Source organism: Argiope bruennichi, chromosome 9, assembly GCF_947563725.1.
Source record: "Argiope bruennichi chromosome 9, qqArgBrue1.1, whole genome shotgun sequence".
NCBI classification, from domain to species: Eukaryota; Metazoa; Arthropoda; class Arachnida; order Araneae; family Araneidae; genus Argiope; species Argiope bruennichi.
The window spans coordinates 74165215-74186275 of record NC_079159.1 but is presented as its reverse complement, the minus strand read 5'-3'; the positions used below and the strand labels follow the sequence as shown (position 1 = coordinate 74186275).

The 21061-nt window shown below is 27.5% G+C and overlaps 1 protein-coding gene across 2 annotated transcripts in view; it reads right to left on the bottom strand.

The window, feature by feature from the left end:
- Positions 1–21061, bottom strand: part of LOC129985161 (uncharacterized) — a 63609-nt gene that overhangs the window by 7054 nt on the left and 35494 nt on the right. For both annotated transcript variants that reach the window (XM_056095086.1, XM_056095087.1), the window contains exons 2-5: positions 5011–5199; positions 3804–3890; positions 3638–3701; positions 3050–3176 (exon numbers count right to left, since the gene is read on the bottom strand). In XM_056095086.1, the coding sequence (XP_055951061.1) occupies positions 3050–3176; positions 3638–3701; positions 3804–3890; positions 5011–5199 (467 nt within the window). The remainder of the gene's footprint in view (positions 1–3049; positions 3177–3637; positions 3702–3803; positions 3891–5010; positions 5200–21061) is intronic.

Below are 21061 nucleotides of genomic sequence, written 5' to 3'. Positions count from 1 at the left end.
ATCTATCTATGCATTTATACATTATTTATTTAAATTAGCACAAAAATGATTTTTACACTGCTTTAAATTACAAAAATAATTTTTGTAATCCAATGATGCCACTTAGTTGCTGTAAAATTCTTTATTTTAGATTTAATTAACCTTTAAACACGTTTTTAAGTATGTTTCACAACAATAATTTCACTGTTGTAAATGAAACTGAAACAGTTTTCAATGTTTTATGTGAATTATTTGATCACATGATTTTTTCCACTATTGAAAACTAAAGAAGGATATTGTTTATATATCTACGTAGTTTACAAATCAAATAAAGATAAAATAAGAAAAAAAATTGAATTCTGCTATCTTAAATTTCAAGTTATCATGTGAGAACATTTTTTCAATGAATTGCTTAGAGCTAGAAAGCGATATTTGAAACTCAGAATCGAAACGGAGGCGTTTTGCGTTGAACGTTGACGATTGTGATTCAGAATCCAAATTCTCAATCGCAACGTTCTGTGTTTGAAGTTGAGTGTTGCGATTGAGAATCTGGAACACACTGCATACGTTTACGCTTTCTTCGTTCTCGTTGTAAAGCTATTTTACGTTCATGTTTAATTCGATCAGCTTCTAATTTTAAATTTTCTTCATTCGTTTTTGTGGATTGAAGGTTTTGTCCCTGAAGGTTTGATTGCAGGTTTTGTTCCGGCCTCTGCTTGCTCTTTCGTTCCCTTTCTTTTTCTCTTTGCAAGTCTTCATCGGGAGAAAGCTTAGGACACCCCATTTATGATTTATTCATAGTCAACGCGATTTCAAGCTTCACCCCCCCCCCAACTAAAACAACATCATGTTTTTTTTTTTTTTTTTTTTTTTTTTTTCCGTTCTTGTTTTCGGTTCTAGGCTCCTAACAACGTAAGCGACGCAAATGTGGTATCGTTTGATAGAAGACATCGAGTAGAGTGTATTTTTGCAAAAACTAGTCAAAAACCTCGCTCGAAAATTCAAATTTTTGCAACTTTGAGAGTCCGTAATTCGCGAATCACTCGGAGTAGCAACGTGAAACTCGTATCGTTAAGTGCATTTCGACAAGTACTATCCAAGCAAGTACCAGCAAATGCAATGCAACTCGAATTTGTAAATTTCGAGACCTGATCTCGGAACCTATCGAGACCAGAGTTTCGGTAAAAATGTCATTCGACTCTAATCATCGAGACGAGTGTTTAGACGTGTCGCACTCGTCTCTACGTTGCATAGAATCCAAAATATAACAACTCCCGTCTGACCGGAAGCTGACGTCATCGACATCCCAAGACCCATAGGAACTCTATGGTATCGATCCGACATTGATTTGACCGAATATTAAGCAAAATCCGTACTGCTCATGCGCAATGGATCCAAAATTTTGGGGGTTTAGAGCACCCCCGGGGTTACTTCTAAGTGAAAACGCCATGTCTTTCATGACCGTACAATGTGAAGACTATGAGGAAATAAAAGTTCACACAACTAAGAAATTAAAGTGACACTAGTGTTTCAGTGACCAGAAAATAATTATTTTTAAAACACAATTAAATAAAAATAATACGCATACACTTTGTTAGTTAAAACACTTTCTTAGAAACAAATTTTTCTTTCGATTATATGGATAGCAATCGTTACTTCAAACGGGATCAAAAACTAGACTATAAATTTTTCAGAGACAGAATAATTATCACTTTAAACAATAAAAATCTATTTTATTTTTATTTGTATTAAAAAAAATTATTTTAATAAAAATATTATATTTTAAATAAACTTTTAAAAAGACACTCTAAACATTAAAACAAATTATATCCTAAATATGATCTTAAATGTGAATTAAAAACATTTTTGCAAATAATGCACATTAATTCAATTGTTTTAAACTATTGTTTCTAGACTTCCTTATATATGAATTAAATTGTTAGTGTTTTAAGACCAGCAACAAATTCTTTAAAAATAAAATAATCTACATTATATTATCCTTTAATTTAAAATTTTATACTGAGCTTTTCAAAATGCTTTCCTGTATTTTTGGACACAGAAAACATTTTCATTGTGTGTAATGTAAATTATACTCAATCATCCATCCATAACTCAAAATATAACTACACAATTATGTATAAATTTTTTTTTATTCTCAATGTTAATACATTAACTAAGATCTTTTAATAAATAGTTATTATTATAACTTAATCGATTTTAAAACATATGAATGTTTTTATTAAGATATTTTACAATTCATAATTACAATGTTATTACAGAAAGAAAAATACAAAAAACTGCAATTTATATCATGTCTGTTATTTTATTTTATTTATTTATTTATTTTTTTTTTTCATGCTCAACCTCTTTTGCAGGCATTGTTTCTTACAACTCAATCATGAAAATTTTACTATTACCTCAAAGAAATTGAAAAAAAAATTCAAAAAGAAAGCATTGCTAAATAAGTTTAAATGAAAGTCCATTAAAAATAACAGTTAATAAAATTTTTATAAATATTTTTGCTTGAAAACATACAAATAATCTAAAAGAAGGCTGTAATCTATAGGTTTTGATGACAATTTGAATTTAAGAAATAACCAATTCTACTTGTAATGGCAAATTCCTGCTTTTGACTGACACCATATATGTAATATGATAATAACGTGATAATAAAAATTACATTATGTACAATTTATATAATACATAATAAATTTAATTAATAATACATTTTTATTATTGTATTAAATAACATGTTTGCTTTTTTCAAACATGGCAAATAATAAAATAAAATTATTTTGGGTTTTGTTATTTCTCAAATTTACTACCTAATGGCTCTATTGGTATTTAATGAAAAATTAATTAATAACTAATTAATTAGAAAGTTCTAAAAAATATTAAATTATTGTATATGCATGAGATGTATTGCATGTATCTACTGAGATATATTGCATGTGCATATTGATGTAATACAAGTACAAAGTTTCAAACCTCAAGAAATGAATACAAAATTCAAAAAAAAAAAAAAATCAAGTTTTTACAAGCATGAAACAACAATAAAAAAAATGCTCACTTCTTTGCCTTCTTTTAAGGGTACAGATTGTGATCGAGTAAGGATTGATTGGCAGATATCATTTTTGATTCCAATTGTGCGAGTAGATACTTGATTTGGTTTTGTACCCAAAAATACCACAGAATCGCTACAATAATAAAAACAAAAAAATATCACTGAATAAAACTTTCCAATATAATTTGTATTACATACAAAGAGAACATTAGCTAAATAAGGAAATTTTTCCGTATTCCTAACGAGTTTTCAATAATTAAAGAAACTGCTTTTATTGTTAAAATTCAGTGTAAAAAAATTTGTAAACTGCATAAAAGAGAAGTAATATGTTCCTTTTATATAAAATTTTATTTGATAATAAAATATTCTACATATGAAATACAAATTAAGTTTCATTTTGGAAAAAATAATCTATTAAATATAATTTTCAAAGAATACAAATTTAAAGGGATAAACAATAATTGAACAAATATATAGAATTGAATAATTAAACAGCATTTAGCTATTCTTTCTTTTCAGTAAACATTGTGACAAAATACTAAATCAATTTTAACACATTTTTAAATAACAAGAAAAAAATTATTTAGAATATACCTATGGAGCATTGTTCCATTTCCTTGTTTCATAGAACTGTCATCAGGACTAGAATTATCAAGACCTGCAATGATGAGTAAAAAATAATGCACAAAAGTTTTCATAAAAAGTTTCATACACTCTGCAGCACAAATAAAGAATAACCAATAAATAGAAAAGCACTTACAATAAGCTTTTTCAGGTCTTCCTCTGAGTTTACAACAGTGCCAAACAATGAGTGCAGTTAAAATCACAATAATTAAGCCAGCTGCACCTAATTTAGTATTAAAGAAAAAAAAATATATGCCCATTGCTCAAATTGAAAATCGGATTTAAAAAACATATCAAGTGGAAAAAAATTAGAAATAAGTATTGTCTAGATTTGAAATCATCAAAATTCTTTACATTTTTATAATGAGATGAGTTTCATGCTAATTTTGCACATTTTAATTGATATTGGTTTTTATTTAAAGTGGAAAATAATATTTCCTCACTTACATATTAACCACAACTGTATATTTATTTAGTATATTACTATGTGTTTTCCCATTGCATCACAGAAGCAATTTTAGTCTCAATATAAAAGAATAAAAACTTGCTTAATAAGACAATTTTTATATTAAAAAAGATTTCCATAAATTTAGGTTCTTTATTTACAGATTTTATTGCTGAAAAGGGATGCATTTTTTTGTCATCTTTTATATATATTGCCAGTACAGAAAAAAAAAATGGAATTTTTGTAATTTCTTTTAAGAAAATATAGTCTTAAGCAATACAGCATGCTAATTCGCTAATAAAAATGCTTGCTTTCTAAAGCATCATGTTCGATCTTAGAAGTAATTCAAAAACGCTAGAACAAAATGTCTAGTAAATTTTAAATTTTTTCTTGCAAGTGTTCCAGAACATTCTAAAACTCGCTAGTAATGAACGATATAAATAAAGGCATTTCAAATCGAAACGCTATCTCCTTTCCATGTGAATACAGCTTGCATAGTAAATCAGCTGCCTAGAAATTATCGAATTTTTACAATTCTAAGCTATATATGCAATTCATAAACAATTAAATATATTTGTGAAATTTACACAAAACTTATTTACCTTGGTAAATAAAATTTAGACAAAAAAAAATTAAATTAAAATCTATATATTTAATCCTTTTAACGCCGATTTTTTTTTAAAAAAAATTAACATATATTAGTTAATTTAGTTTCCTGAAAACCATAAAAGTTAACGCGCAAAATTCTAATCAAATTCTGCAACAAGGAAGAAAACAGAATCTTGTGGCAATTACGATCATTATGTCTGCAGGTAAAAAAAAAGAAACTTCAGTTCAAAAAAAAAAAACTTTAAAACATTTTTTTCGTTAAAACGAAAAAATATTTTCAGCAATTTACCTATAGCAGCTCCAATTAAAATGGTGAGATCATTAACACTAAATCCCAGTAGCATCCTCGGTTCAGCTATACCCGAAGACACAGAGGAACTGTTGGTAGTTCTGTCCATGTAGGCCAACATCGTAACACTTTGTTGCAGAATTATTTCCCTATATTCGTGAGAACCAGATGCCTCCTCTTCAAGGTCCCCTATAAAAATATAATTCTACCATTAAAATCATTATTTATTTCATCAACAAACATTATAATAATTTTTAAAAAAAATAGGTTAAATGCCTAATCATACGCAATTGCAAAAGTGGGAGCTATCTCCATATTACTTCACTGCCCTGAATATAAGTGCTTGAAACACAGTTCGTCTTAAGGTATTCCCTCGTATCATGGCCATTGACAAGCTGAATATAAGGCACAATGGCCCGTGTGTTTTCATTGTTATTGAGGTAGAAGAATTCACTTTTACAAAGATTGATCGGAGACTAACCCATTACCGTCTTGTTACCCGTACACAAAGGAAACACGGAGTTGCTTTGGTATGCTTTAAACAACAAATGCAATTCACGCTTTTTACAGAACAGGACTTCTAAATTTTGGGTCTTTCAGATACAAAATTCATGTAAATTCCTAACTCCTTCCTCATCTGATATTCCTCACTATTTATTTGTTAAGATTCTTGACATAAAATATTTGATTATTTTTTTAAAATAAACTATTTTAATAGAATTTTATTATAACTGTAGTTTATTAAAAATGCTTTTCTTGTTTATTTTCAAAATGTGAGACCACGAAATATTATTTTTACCTGAAAATGGATATGGAAAATGTTTATTAAAAAGCCTGCCATAGAGAATTCAGCCAAAGTAGGAAATATCCGTTGCAAGTTTTTTTCTAAAAGCCTTTGCTTAAGAGTGTTTCCGTGATTAAATATTTGTGTGAAATCTGAAGTATTTAAGAATACAAAATGTTTATTTATTCAGTTTAATGTCTTGCGTTTATGCTATTCAAGGTTTATTTAGATATGGACTTGGAATCATAAAAACATAACGAGAGAAAGACAACTTTGCTTCTCAAATTTTCACATCACTCCAAAATATAATTTTTCTCTACCTTCTCAAAAAGTAATTTAATAAAAAAAATTGATCGTTTTCTGTAAGGAAAATTCCTTGTCTTTCATTTTGCAATTCTTATATTATTAAATTTGACATAAATAAATGCAATTTTTCAAACATTTTTTTTATTAAAAAATCTTCCCGGTTTGATTGACGCCTAGGTATTTTGCATAAAACTTTGGAAAATGCGGAAGGAAAACGTTAAAATAAAATATACTTCTTTTCTTTCTATGACATTCTGCAGAATGACTGAATATGAGATAAAATCAGTAATATGCAACTTGATGAGCATAATTCGAGATAATTTTTTATGTTAATAATTAATTAAATTTTGAACTGTTTTATTTTAAAAAATTTCTATCCTTGGAATCAATATGAAAATAAAAATGTGAAAAAAATATATTGTACAGGGAAAAAAAAAAAGAAATTAATTCGAAAAATTATACCAAATTTTAGATTAAATTGTTTGTTATAAATAAATGACTAACATTTTATATTTTAACATTCAAATGAATCTACTATTTTGATACTATTCTTCGGAATATGTAATTTCATTTGAAGAGGTAGGAAAGGAAAGGAAAAAAAGGAAAATGTAACAAAACTGTTTTATTTTTCTTTTATAATCATTTAAACAATAATTTTATTTAATTATACAGATTGGATAAGGAATTTTTAATCCATTTATATCTCGGCTAATTTTTTTTCAAAAAAAAAACTGAAAGCTCTGGAAGTTTTTATAAATAATTCAAATAAATCTTGAATTAATGTTACATGTAACAGACAAAAAATCTATATTGTATAAGTTGACTTTAAAAAAAAAAAAAAAAAAAACTATATTTTAAAAACTGTACCCAATTCGGCAGATTTCAATTAATTCAAAAATATCGTAAAATTAATTTATGATACAGATAAGAAATGAAATAAAGAGACGCAATGAATTAAATTCTATATAAAAGTTCAGATGAATACAAAATTTTGAAAAATACATAAAATGTCTCTTATTTTGAACGTTATAAAAATTTTACTGAATATATATATTTATTTTCATAATCTTATTATTATATAGTAATTATATAGTTACATATTACATATTTTATTTAGTAATAAATAAAATAAAAACAGCATAAGTACTTGTAATCATATTTTTAAAAAAAAATTGTTCTAATAACGATTTTGCAATAATTGAGAATTCAAAATATGCATTTGTAATGCATTTGTAACATTAACTTCGAATGCATTTGTAACATTAACTGAGCACAAAAGCAAAATCAAAATTTGTATAAAAAATACAAAAAAATGTTAAGAGAAAATATTTAGAAGTATATAGTGCGTGCGTGCGTGCGTGTGTGTGTGTGTGTGTGTGTGTGTGTGTGTGTGTGTGTGTGTGTGTTCGAATCTTTTATTTCTTTTCAGAATATACATCTTCGATTCGTCTAAGAAAGCTGGGCACATCACAAATATAAAATAATTTCCGTAATTTCTTCTTAAGGGTGCAATGAATTTCAAAAGAAATTTCATCAACTGACAAATTATTGCTCAGAATTTTTTACAATAATTTCATTATGTTATTCTTTCGTTGTTAAAAAGAATTTAGCAAGATTCACTGGAATTTTTTTTATTTGATACAGAAAAGGAAAATTTATATATATGTATAGAAGGATTTTTATGTATTGTAAAACTTTAAATTGTTCTAACTGCATAAACATTTAACAATGTCTGTGTGTGTAATTATATCTTTTAATCTAAATTAAGTCCTAATAAATTTCCTAACTTTTATCACAATTTCACCCATATTAAATTAATGCTAAAATGCTCTCTTATTTCCTGATCCAATGCCCACTTTTTTATTTAATTAATTCTGCACGTACTCTATAAAAATACCTTAGTTTTGCATTTTCTCAAGTTCCGAGTGAAGGGATAAAAATTCTTAATGCTTACCACATCCTTTTAAAAATATCTAGATTTCCCTATCCTAAATCGACACGTGTCAAAGAAATGTCCATCAAAATCTCATTGTAAAACCAACGAAGGGGAAACATTTTAGTCTCTTTTGTTCTTGTGTCGCGACGTAGACTGACATATTTCTTACCACGTATTCTTGTACACAAATTATGCTTACCGGGATAATATATATATATATGAAATCTTTGCTTCAAATCTAGATTTACTAAATTTTTTTTTATAAAAGATTTTAAAACAAAAAAATTATTACAATAATAATGCTCAAAGGTTTCCAATATAAAAGTTATATTAATTATACAAAACATTATTAATAAAGAATTATACGCATAGAAAAAAACTGTCAAAATTATCATTAAATACATTATTTGCATAATTATTTTAATAAAACAAAAATTAATTTCGAGCATACACTAAAAAATATTCATATTTAAAAATCTATATAAGTAAGACACAATATCAGTCAAAATCCTTATACTAAACAAATGAATAATGGAAAAAAAATCTAGCTCATGATTTCTTGTTAATAAAAGATAAGAAAAAGATCGCATTTTTGGTTAATATTTCATAACTTCAAGCATTCTCTGTAACTTAAAGCAAGACACCAGTTTTTTCTTTATTTCGTATATACCAATTGTGACTCTCTGACATCAGGGTATAATAGCATTTATTGCTAACAGTCCCAATTTCTTCATTTCAATAATCTTAATAATAAATTATATTCTTTGATACAAATGCACTGAAATATGGAGAATTGCAAAGAATCTTTCGTTACCATCTCACAAAACCATTAATCAATAACAAATTAAAAGACAAACACAGATTCCTTGTGGAATTCCACAAAGGTTTAGACCTCAATTTAACAATCGATCTATAGAAATCCGACCTACATCGTCGAAAAAATGGAGCACACTAGTGAAGTAAATCACCAATCGTAAAGTATGTCAAAAAAAATTCCATTCTATTCATAGCTATAAACCTTTGCAGAAACGATAGGGAATTTTGATTTATCATAAAACTTTGTTCTCCTCCCAAGTACAGAGTTAACAATACTCATTCAGGTAAGCAGGTAGAACAAAGAAAGCTGTCACTCTCAGAAGAATATCAGTTATGTGAATAAACCAAAATATATGGGTAATAACATGCTATTATAAAACAATGATTCAGTAAAATATTTTATAATACCCACTTTTGGCGACCAGCTGTTTCGCCTAAAATACTGATTGTGTTAAATTCCCACCTTAAGCATAATATTGATATTCAGGATTCAGTAATAAATATTAGAGCCCAGTTATTTTAATAAACATACACTTGTTCTATTTATTGAACAAATGAATCTTCCTTACGATGTCAACTACGATGACGTCACAATGTGTCCAGTAATCTGCCTTTTAATTGCATGCCATCCTTTGAGGTATGGCAACTTCATTTCATTAGATAATAAATGGAATCCTCCTTTAACTTTCAAACATAAATGAAAATCATGCGATTAAATATTGATTAAACGATGAAAACAACTTGATTTTGATGATTCAGAAAATGAAATATATTTCTGAAGATAGTGTTAAAGAATATTTTAAAAACTGTAAGACTTCTGAAAAAAACCTGACAAATAAACTGGTATCAAAAAGATAATTTGTTGAACTTTAAAATTGTGCAAAAATATACTCCCTGTTCTAACTTCAATTATTTGAATAATCGTTTTTACTTGTTCAAAATTTGAAGTTTGATATTTTTTTCAAAGTCAAGAAATCTATTATTTATTTATTACGAAATATATAATAACAATGTAAAACTAAATTAATCGGTCTTAATATTGCAAAGTAAGATAATAATTAAAAACATCAGTAGTATTTTGTGTCTTTGATATCCAATCAAAAGTCAAAAAATAATGCTGAAAAGAGTGATTTTTTTTCCCCAAATTTTCTTATGCAATATAAAGATGACGGTAATGATTATTTCTATCAACTTTTGACATTTCTACTATACACTGCTGACTAGTTGAAGAAATCGTTGTTAGCTTAACCCTTTCTAGGGCCGTGGGAAGTATGTTTCCCACCAAATTTATCAATCTTTGTATGAAATTATGTAGGTTGGCATAAGTTCTGACAAATTTTTTTAGAAAGACAGAAACTTAGATGCTTCAGTTCTTTATCTCACACAAAATGATGTGTCTTGATTTGTTACTTAATTATTAATTAACCAAATTAATTAATTAATCAAATTATATTTATCTAATAAGCTAAATGAATCCCTTTCCTAATTCTAATTTCAAGCCTAAAAATATTTTAACATAATAAGACTAGAAAAAAATGGCCCTTTAAAGGGTTAACAAAACAAGTACCATCATTACAAAATCTTTCGGACTTGTAAACTTAATTGTGAAATGAGGAAGTAAAATTGAATATGGCATAAGCATTTGATATCATAAAACATGATAGCCGAGTATACATACATGCGTAAAAAGTATAATAATAATAAAAAATTTTAAAATGCACGGTCAACTGTTTAAATTCAGTTTCTCATATTAAACTTTGACCTTTTCTCAATGTGGAAGAAAATGGTGATGGATTTAGAAGAATATCCATTTTTTTTAAAGAGATAGGGAGGACATGTCTCTTACACTTTTTGTGATTTGGAAGACAGGAATATGTAAGCTCTCACATTAAAAACTATTTTACAATTCACAGCCAATTAAAAGGCTAACATGGAACAATAATAATTCGTAATGGTAAGGAATTAAGAAAAAAATTCTTTTTATAATATTTATTTCAAGCTATAAAATTAACAAATATAATAATATAAAAATCTTATAAACAAATTGATAGTAGCATGATACAAAAAACATATTTCAGTTCTCGCAAATGTATGTATGAAAAGATGCCAAATAGTCAACACAACCAGTTGACAGCAACAATAAAAGAGCCAACTCGTATCTGCTGTAAACAATATGCTCGTTAAATTGTCAGAATTAAAAATTTGCTCAGGAAAATACATAAAATTATCAAGAAATATCTAATGTTAAATAGAAGGTCAAATTATACAGGCACCCTCAGTAATTGTCAAATAGTTATTCTTCATCCAAATAGAGATGGTGATAATGGTTATTTAGAAACTATATGACTTATAATATGATTCATTATGAATTAAAATTAATCAACTGTTTATTAAATACTCCGCTAGATGTAATTTAATACAATCTGAACAATCACATTTTTTTTCTTCAAATAACAGTGTTTTTAAACCATGGGTTCAAATCTCTATTACACAAAACCATTATGCATGTTGTACCCAGTGATTAATGAATATAATCCCAAATCAAAATTCCCATGCATGGAAGTTAACAGAGCGAAAAATTAACATCAAAGCCGTCTGCCACAGTTCAAAAGATAACGAAGTCCCTTTCAATTGACCATAGTGTTCATATAACTTTAAATTAAAATTTATTCTTGCAAAGGAAATTAGGTCTGACATTGCAGAATATAATTCTTTAAGAACCTATTCAATAAAAACAAAATTTTAATAAAAAAATCGAAGAAATTTAAATAAAGTTTAAGTAAGGTAAATATTATTTACGGTATGTCAATTTTCACAAGTAAATCTGAAATGAAAAAAAAAAGAATCGATATGCAAAAGAAGAAGAAATTCTTAAGTTACAAATACTTTAAGAGGATCAATATTTGATACCTAAATAATTTTTGCTTATATATTCATTAAATATTGCTGATTAAATCTAGAAAATATATTCTTGTAACTTGAAAAAAGATTGGCTTCTAGTCTTAAAAAAATATTTTTCTTAAATATTACTTAATACACAAATTATGTAATAACAAATTTAGACATATTAAATTAACGTCATTAAATTTGATTAAAACTTGCTTACATTTAATTATATCAATAACTAAAAAAGATTCTGCAACAATCCTTAAACTATATAAAAAAACCGTTTGTACAATTCCCAAAAAGATTCCATCAAATCAATCAATAAATCAAAGATACTCATTCAAGTTTGCAATAAAAACTACAGATTATGAAATGAAAAGAGTGATAACAAACCTGATTTCAAAATTTGTGAGTTAATCACAATTTAGCATCAAATACATCCAGCGTTTCCCCTTTATATCCAGAAATAACATCAAAACAGTAAAGGGAACAAATGAATCATCGCTGACATAAATTTTTAAACATTATTAACAAATGAAATCCAAAAATAGAACGCAATAGCAGAATTTATATCAAGAACAGTACTTTCTCTTTAGACGACTATTTCTAGAAAAATCGGAGAAAAAATCAATTTTTCTAAACAAAAAATCCCTTTCCTATAAAGCGACCTGCTGCTTTTTTGAACGCTGACAGCCATTGTAAAGCAATGGGCGCGGTACCCTAGACTGGCAGGTGTCATTCAGCCTGACAACAGAAATCGTTCGATTTTTCTTTCTAAGGGGAGGGGTCAGGGAAAGAGAATTACCAAATGATATACAGTGGGCAAAACTGGGTAAAAACACGTAATCTTCAAATAAAATGAGAAATATTTTACTTCTTTTGTTTCACAAAAACACAGTTCTTCTAAAATCAAATCCCAAATCCCCTTTATTCTCGCAGAAAATGAAATCCAGATTTTTAGGCTTATGGAAATGTGAATGATTATCCATTTGGATACCGTTTTATTTGAAAACTATTTTGCTCTGAAAAGAGGATTTCTTTTTGGAGATGCAATGAATAGTATGTAAATGCAGTAAATTTCATGAAATTAATTATTTTTTTCAGTAATATACAAACTGTTGAAAGGAATCAAGTAATTAGAGTTATAAAACAAACAAATAAAAATAAACGAATAAAATTAAAAGTATAAGAAAAAAAATTCTAGTAATTTTGAAGATTGGAGTAATTTTAAAAACAAAAGGTAAATTCAAAAGAGGTCATAAATTCTTTATTTCAGACATTACAGGCCATTAAAAATACATATAAAAGTATGAGTTTTTCGCAAACTTACGAAATTCCAGAGATAAATTTAGAAATACAAATTATTTTGACTTTTTTTTTTTTTTTTGCAACAAGTTAAAATAAAAAAAAACTATTAAATATAACAGCAAACAGAAAATATAAAACGCTTTAAAAACAATAAAATATTAAATTTGAAAGCATACAAAAAACCCCAAACGATTATAACCGTAATTAAGTGACAAGAATGCACAATTTAATATCAGAGTTATGGAATGGGATAATTTGACTCATTCGAAATTTTATAGCTATAGATATAGACAAAGAGAGAGAGAGAGAGAGAGAGAGAGAGAGAAAACTTTAAAGTTATTTTTAAAAGCATATATTGATTTTTAATTAAATAAATGAAATATATACAAATAAAAATCCATCTGTACACCTACTCTTTAATTTCATAATTCCGGAAGTGATAAAATTATTTTTACTAGTATGAATCAGGTTCACTCACCAAATGATTTTATGGCTAATTGTTTTAAATACATAAAAGTTATGTCTCGAAGAAATGAATTTCCAACAGCTGATACATAAAAATTCTAAAAATAACTGAAGCATAAGCATTCAATTTAATTAATTAATTACAAATAGAATTTCCATTCCAATAACGTAAATGAATGTTGCTAGAATGTTACTGTAAGTTGTAGAGAACAATTCTGATAAATGCAATAAAAATGACAGAGGAAAATGCATTTCAATGTTTATGTATTCAAAAACATATATAAAAATACAGTAAAATTTTCCCTAATAAATGATTTATTTTAAATGAGATTTATTTTTCCTAATATATAAGACGTCTTATGCGAATGAGTCATACATAAGACGATATTTTTATATACGAGTTAAACTGACTCATTTCAATAAAAATAAAAATGTAATCAATAGTCGCAAATCTAGTGCCAAACTGTCTCACTCAGATGCTGAGTCAAACTAATCATTTGGCACATGAGAAACGATGTCTGTCAATTCACAAATGTATCTAAATGCTTATAATATGATTTTCAGTAATTAAATGAATAACTCAACAAGATTAGCTTTTATAAAATAATTCCTGTGGGGATTTTTTCTTTTTAAATACTGCTTTTTACTAGAATGAGATGCGTAAAAAAAGATAAATGTAACAAATCCTAAGAGTAATTTTCAAACCGACACATAGTTCTTATTAATCAGGTAATGCCACAAAGTAAGTAAAAGTATTTTATAGTAACAAAATTCTGCATTTATATGATGGTATATTTCAAATGTATAGTCTAACATTTTTTTTTTTTTTTTGAAATAAACTTTTGAAATATTTTTTTACGGCTTTTCTCCAATTCTGAAATTAAACCAATTTTCTCTAAATTTTATATAACATAAGAGCTAGTTTATAAAGTTATATATTAAATATATAGAGAGAGTTTATATATTATAGTTTATAAACGGATTCCCATCCTTTTCAAGACTATCGCCGCCCTTCCCCCTCTTTAGAAGGAAAAAAAAAAACATTTTCTTCTAAACAACTTCTATAATAGTTAATAATAACTAATATTAAAATATTGTTGCCTCTAAACTTGCTATAATTCTCATGCAGGACTGCATTGCCTCTTTAGAGATCGTGTAGTCCCAACTGACAAATGAAAGTTAAGACTTTCGGGTAAAATCATATTTAAAAAAATGGAAATGCACCTAATATTTTTAATTTTGGTGACGTTTTTATTTATTTATTTTTACTTGTTTGCAATCATACACTTTATTCCTATGACACATAAGACTCAACAAATAATATTTTAAAACATTGAAAAATAAAAGATCTTCATGCGTCACATGGCGTACAGCTGGATTTCATCCTAGGTTAAAGCAGCTTTTGAAAGCAATAATAAATGACATGCCGAGAAAAAAAAAACATTCAATGCATTGATTTATAAAGTATATGAAGTTCAATGTATTGATTTCACTTTTCCTTTTAATATCAAATTGATCCTCAAAAGACGCTTTTGTTGCAAAAAACGTTAAAAAAATGAAAACTGCCTCAAAGCATTGATGTTGAATGATTGCAATGAACATTAAAAGAGAGAGTCAAAATCAAAAGTTAAGATGAGCTTAATAAACAAGTTCTAAATAAATCTGCACAAAAATTTCAATTCTTAACGAAAAGCATATTTATTTAAAAATGCACAATATAAATAGGAAGAATACACGTTTCAACCCAATGCATTTTTCCCGATGCTCGATACCCTTTATTGTTTTGGAGAAACTTGATTCTCAAGGATCATTTTCAAACTGACCAAAACGAATGACAGTATTTTTTAACCTTAGGGCGGATTAATTTACTCTGTCAAGTGCGAGTAGCTACTTATGATGAAAATTACTTCTAAACATGGAAGTTATTTCATATGCTAATTTTTGCGTCATTTAAACCTAGCTGGTAATGTCGTCATAAATGACACACCCTTTTTCAATGAATTTCGTTAAAAAGGTAAGACCTAGAATGGATTACTTCCCAGATCTATATGATGAGATACGAATTTCGTTAATAAGGTAAGATCTAGAATGGATTACTTCTCAGATCTATATGATGAGATACGAATTTCGTTAATAAGGTAAGATCTAGAATGGATTACTTCCCAGATCTATATGATGAGATACGAATTTTATATTTACTTAGAGAGTAAAAGAGAAGAAATTATCACTTCAAAGATTTCAAATCTGCAAATCTTTGTATATAATTCCCATTTAAGGTTCAAAATTTTTCACGCACACTCTTAATTGGGAGCTAGGAAGGTTTGTAAGCTCAAAAACTATTTTGTAATTTTTCTCTTATAAAACAGTGGATAGTTCATCGGTTATTGAAATTTATAATAATATAAATAAGTCTGAAAAGCATAGAATTGAAATATGAGCTTTAAAAAATATGATTAATAAGAGTCCTTTTATATGTTTCTGAAAACTTTTTTTTAACGTTCGGAACACATATATAAAATTCTTCCCACTGCGTGTGTATAGAATTTTATAACATAATAATTACAAACATTAAGCATGGTTTACACTTTTTTTTATTTATTTCTGGGATGTAATATAATTTTAAAAGAATATTTATAATGTAAAATAATTACATAATGTTCAGATTTTTCAAATAGCATGACATTCGATATTTTTCAAAATTTTTATTTTTTATAATAAAATGAAAATAAGTTTATTGTAAATATTGAAGTTTTATTCCAACTTAATAAAACTTTTAGAGTAATTTTCTACATATTTTTTCCTCGGAACGTACCGATTTGAAAGTATGAATTTGCGTATTATCGCCTCACAAGAATTTTTCAACTTGCAATTAAAAACTAAATATTTTTTTTAAAATGTTTTTATACTGTTCTATAATAAAAATAGCACACTCCTTTCATATTTCCTGTATTAAATGTTACATAAATTATAATATTTACTTTTAAAATGAACTTTTGTTTAGAGCTCAAATTTTAATGCTTTGAGAACGTATCAATTCTCTAAACAAGAGAAGTATTTTGAAAAAAATTATAATAATATTAATCAATATAAACATATGTTAATATACCAAGAAAATTTAAACAAGCACCTTTTATTATATATTGTTATAAATAGGTGATATTTTTTTCTTTTCTACAGAAGGTGGGTTTACAGATATTCTTAATGGATACTAAATAGTGTCACACTAATGGCCCCAGCCTTGGCGACCATTTGGAGATTGAAAAAACACCAACGAAAATTCTCCAGTTAGGACTTGAGATCAGGCAATTCTTCTAAAAAAAAATTCTATACTATGTACCTTAAAAAAATACCTATAGCTTTTCTGACAGAACACCGGATGTTTTTCTCATATGATCATGCATTTAGGCTTGTTATTATTATAAATTACGTGATTTAAAAAAACATTGCGCACAGAATGCAACAGCAAAGGCAAGCAAGCGAAACGGTGACAAGATAGACGATTTAAGGCTAAAGCATTACTATGCTATGTTTCGGTCTAGGGATTCAAATCTCCTTTTACTTCAATCAGCTGCTATAACGAGAAAGTTTTTAAAAAATGAGAAACTGAACAGAATTCAAGGCTTAGAAAAAATTATAGAAAAGAATGGAATCTTTCAGTTTCAATAATTTTCTGTTCCAATACTTTTTAATATAAGCTAATAAAAAAAATCCCTTTAATATAATAATAACTCCGCAGTTTTATAGTGAAAATTTTTGAATATTTTGTAGTGAATTTTACATTTATTGAAAATCATTTAATAGTAAGAAATATGTCGTCTTTTATTCAAACAGCAAAAAAAGACTTTATATATTTTCAATACAAAGGGCAATGAAAGATTTCAGTACCCGAAAAGAAAATTATATTTCGAGTTCTCAAAACGAAGGATGCAAATAATTCCATTACAATCCCCTCCCTGCACTGAATTGCATTTTAAAGCTGCCTTATTTTTGTTGAAAAATACAACCACTAAGGTTATATAGCAAACTTTTTAAAAAAATCCCATTACGGCATTTTAATTTTTCATTGTAATATAACAAAAAAAAATAACGCTCAGAAAATAATTAGAACAAATACAATTAATATATAGAGATTGACGTTGTATCAATTCATATCAGCATAAATATTAAGTGAAGTGAGAACAAATCAACCCGATTAAATTAGTAACAATGACATTATATGAATTCATATCAGGATAAATATTAAGTGAAGTGAGAACAAATCAAACCAATTAAATTACTGAGACTGCCGTTATATCACTCATATCATGATAAATATTAAGTGAAGTGAGGACAAATTAAAACAATTAAATTACAGAGACTGAAATATATCAATTCATTACACGATAAATATTAAGTTAATATTTAAGAAGCGAATCATGCAGCATTCACTGAAAGCTGTCAGATAATTTTAATTTTCTTTAAAGCACTTTATTAAAAAAAAAAAAAAAAAACTTTAACATAGAGAACATGAAATAATAACGACTTGAAGTAGAAAAAAGGAGCAAAAGAAAAGAAAAGGGAAAAAACAATCTCCATAGACATTATTAACCGACATCACAACATAAGTTTATTTTCTTAGCAAAATACTCTAAAGAAAATGCATACCAATTTAATAAGATGCAGCAAAAAATAGTGAAAAGCGTGATGCCAAAAAAAAAAAAAAAAATCCACTATGCTTTTTAATAAACCCATATTGAAGATCATAAGAATTTATTAAAATTCCTTACTTTATTTTGGAATACCCTTCTTTACGCTCTACCAATGCAATTTATCCACTCAAATTCCCTTAAAGAATTTTATATCAAAATCTAAAGAGAATGAAAATTTATAGACTTCCATGGACGTTCCAATTTTGGTATATGCATTGCTGAAGCAAATTATACACCAGATGTTTTATCGACGTACTACAAAGTAAAATATATTCGCAAAAATTTTGGCAGCAAAACCTTTCAAGAAAACAAGATTCCCGCTAAAACCATAAATCGATAAAAACACCATCTAGGATTTTTTTTCCCCCCATTCATTACTCTCAGAGCTCTGAATGAAGAGAAGCCAGCAAAGATACCGACTTCCGTGATAAAAAGCTGTTTCTTCTATCCAATCGGAAAAAAAAAGGGAAATCTCTAAATGGATTTTGCATGACATATAGTCACTGGAAACGACAATTGATTCTTAATACATTCCGAAATGATAAATAATTTATAAAATGTCAGTAAAATTGTACTAACGAATTAAGAACAGCGATGAAAGAAAACCTAAATTAGGTCTCCGAAGCAATTATGCAAAACATGGAATTATCCACATGGCGAAATTTCATTAGAAGTAATAAAATGAACATTCTAATACATAGTACAACATATACCCATCTAATATTTCAAAGATGCTCGTTGACATTTTCGCTGTTTCATACATAATTAAAAGAATACAAAGAAAAGAATTGAGAGTTACTTGATTAGAAGGAATTAGAGGTCTTAACATCCATTTATTGCTGTAGTTGAAACGATATTAATATCATGATTCAATGTCTCATAAATTTGGAATGCGCTTCACGAATTATCATTTTAAAAATGCTAATTATTGTATGCCATTTACTCGGCTCATAATACTACCAATTGAATTTTCTTCCCTCGACTCTTTCATGTACTTACACAATACAGAGCGGTTTTTACTTAATTTTATCATATAGTAAACAAAATCAGATATCATTTATGACCTCTTCTAGTTGATGTATCAGATAAAACAAATCTATTTTTTAATATCAACACTACATACTGAACTCCATTTAGCTATCACATTTAAGTTTCTGGGATTGCTGATTTGAGGGGATTGTTACGGAGTGCTTGAACTCCGGGTTCTTAACTTCCAGATATAACAGGTGAATAGAATAATGACATAGCTTTTAGTTTAGTTATATTAGCGTCCAGTTTTAAAGATACACTAGGGCTATTTTGGCACGGACCTCGTAATTTTGGACCGCGGTCAAATGACGAGGAGATACCTGAGCTGGCACCTCACCCCCTCTCCAAAACTTCCGCACCACACCAGCAGGTGAACGTTTAGCCCCGACAGATTTAATGTACACCAGACCCTCTTACACGACGATTCTTCGGTGGAATTAGGTCTCGAACCTGAAATCTTTCAGTTCCGAAGCCCAGACCTTACCACTAGGCCACAACGGCCCCTATAATGACATAGAAATGAAATTATATAGGAAGTGGTTGTGCAAGAAAAATGAGGGATTAACATATTAGATAACAATTAACTAATAAATAGTAAAAGGAAAAAGGAAGAGAAGAAAAAGAAAATTTACGTAAATGAATTTCGGCAAATTCGGTCCAGAGTCAAGTAAATGGCAAAGCTATGGTAATGTCTTAGACATGAAGGAGATGACGGGATCACTTAACATTTTTTGGGAAGAGAAGGTAGTAATCAATTTTTTTTATTGCGATTACTATCCTTTATTGTTGATGATTATCGTTTTTGTCGGCTTTTTTCAAAGAAACTTGTTGACAGTTTCTTGTGAAAGTCTTCATGAAGGTAGTTTTGCATCACGGCATGTTACTGATTTGCCTAACCATGAGTTTCTGGGATACTGAGTTCACACTTCGTGGATTGATAAACAGTCTACTCTTTGACAAACATGGTCCAAAATTCGACACAAATCTACAATTTAAGTGTGAGTGATGTACAAAGAAATCCAGTATCTCAGAAACTCTGAATAAAACATAGCCGTATTCACATCAGAAAACATAATAAAATAGGACCAAGAGGATAAATAAATCTGAAGAAAGAGAAGAAAAAGATTACGTCAAGGAGTTGGAATATAATGTGACCAAAGAGACGAATCAGAAAATCTTATTGGAGCACGACCAATCGATATCACATCAGAAAATATGAACCACATGAAACCAAGATCACAGCAGAAAATATGAAAGAAATTATATCAAAGCCATCACATCAAAAAAAATAGATAGAAAAAGGTTTATCAAAAATCAAACGAACTAGCAAAATTAAATCAGCTAACTTTTGCAGTGATATTTCCATGATTTTATTTCTAAATTATCCGCAAATGATAATCGTTTTCAAATTTTATATAAATGAAAAATATCCCCATTAAAAAAAATTCAGTGGAAACCTTACTGTTTAAAAGGATTAGAAATTTAAATTAGGAAGAAATAAAAAATCAGAAAAGTCAATCAAAAAGAGCAAAGTATTCAATTGAATCCACATTCGGATAAAAATTGAAATTTTCATCAAACAATTTCTGTCATCTGAAAAATCAAATCCAAGAATCCTACAATTGAAAGAACTTTAATTTGGTTGCGATAAGAGAAAATTATTCAGCAGAAGCATTTAGTATAACAGCGAAAATGGATTAAAAAAATTAATTTGTCACTGATAAAATGAAATCGAATGATTGAAATTTCATATGAAAGTTCACAATAAAAAATATCAAATTTCGAGTTTCAAATTAATCTCTCTTTTTTTAACTTTTAAAAAATCGTTTTACT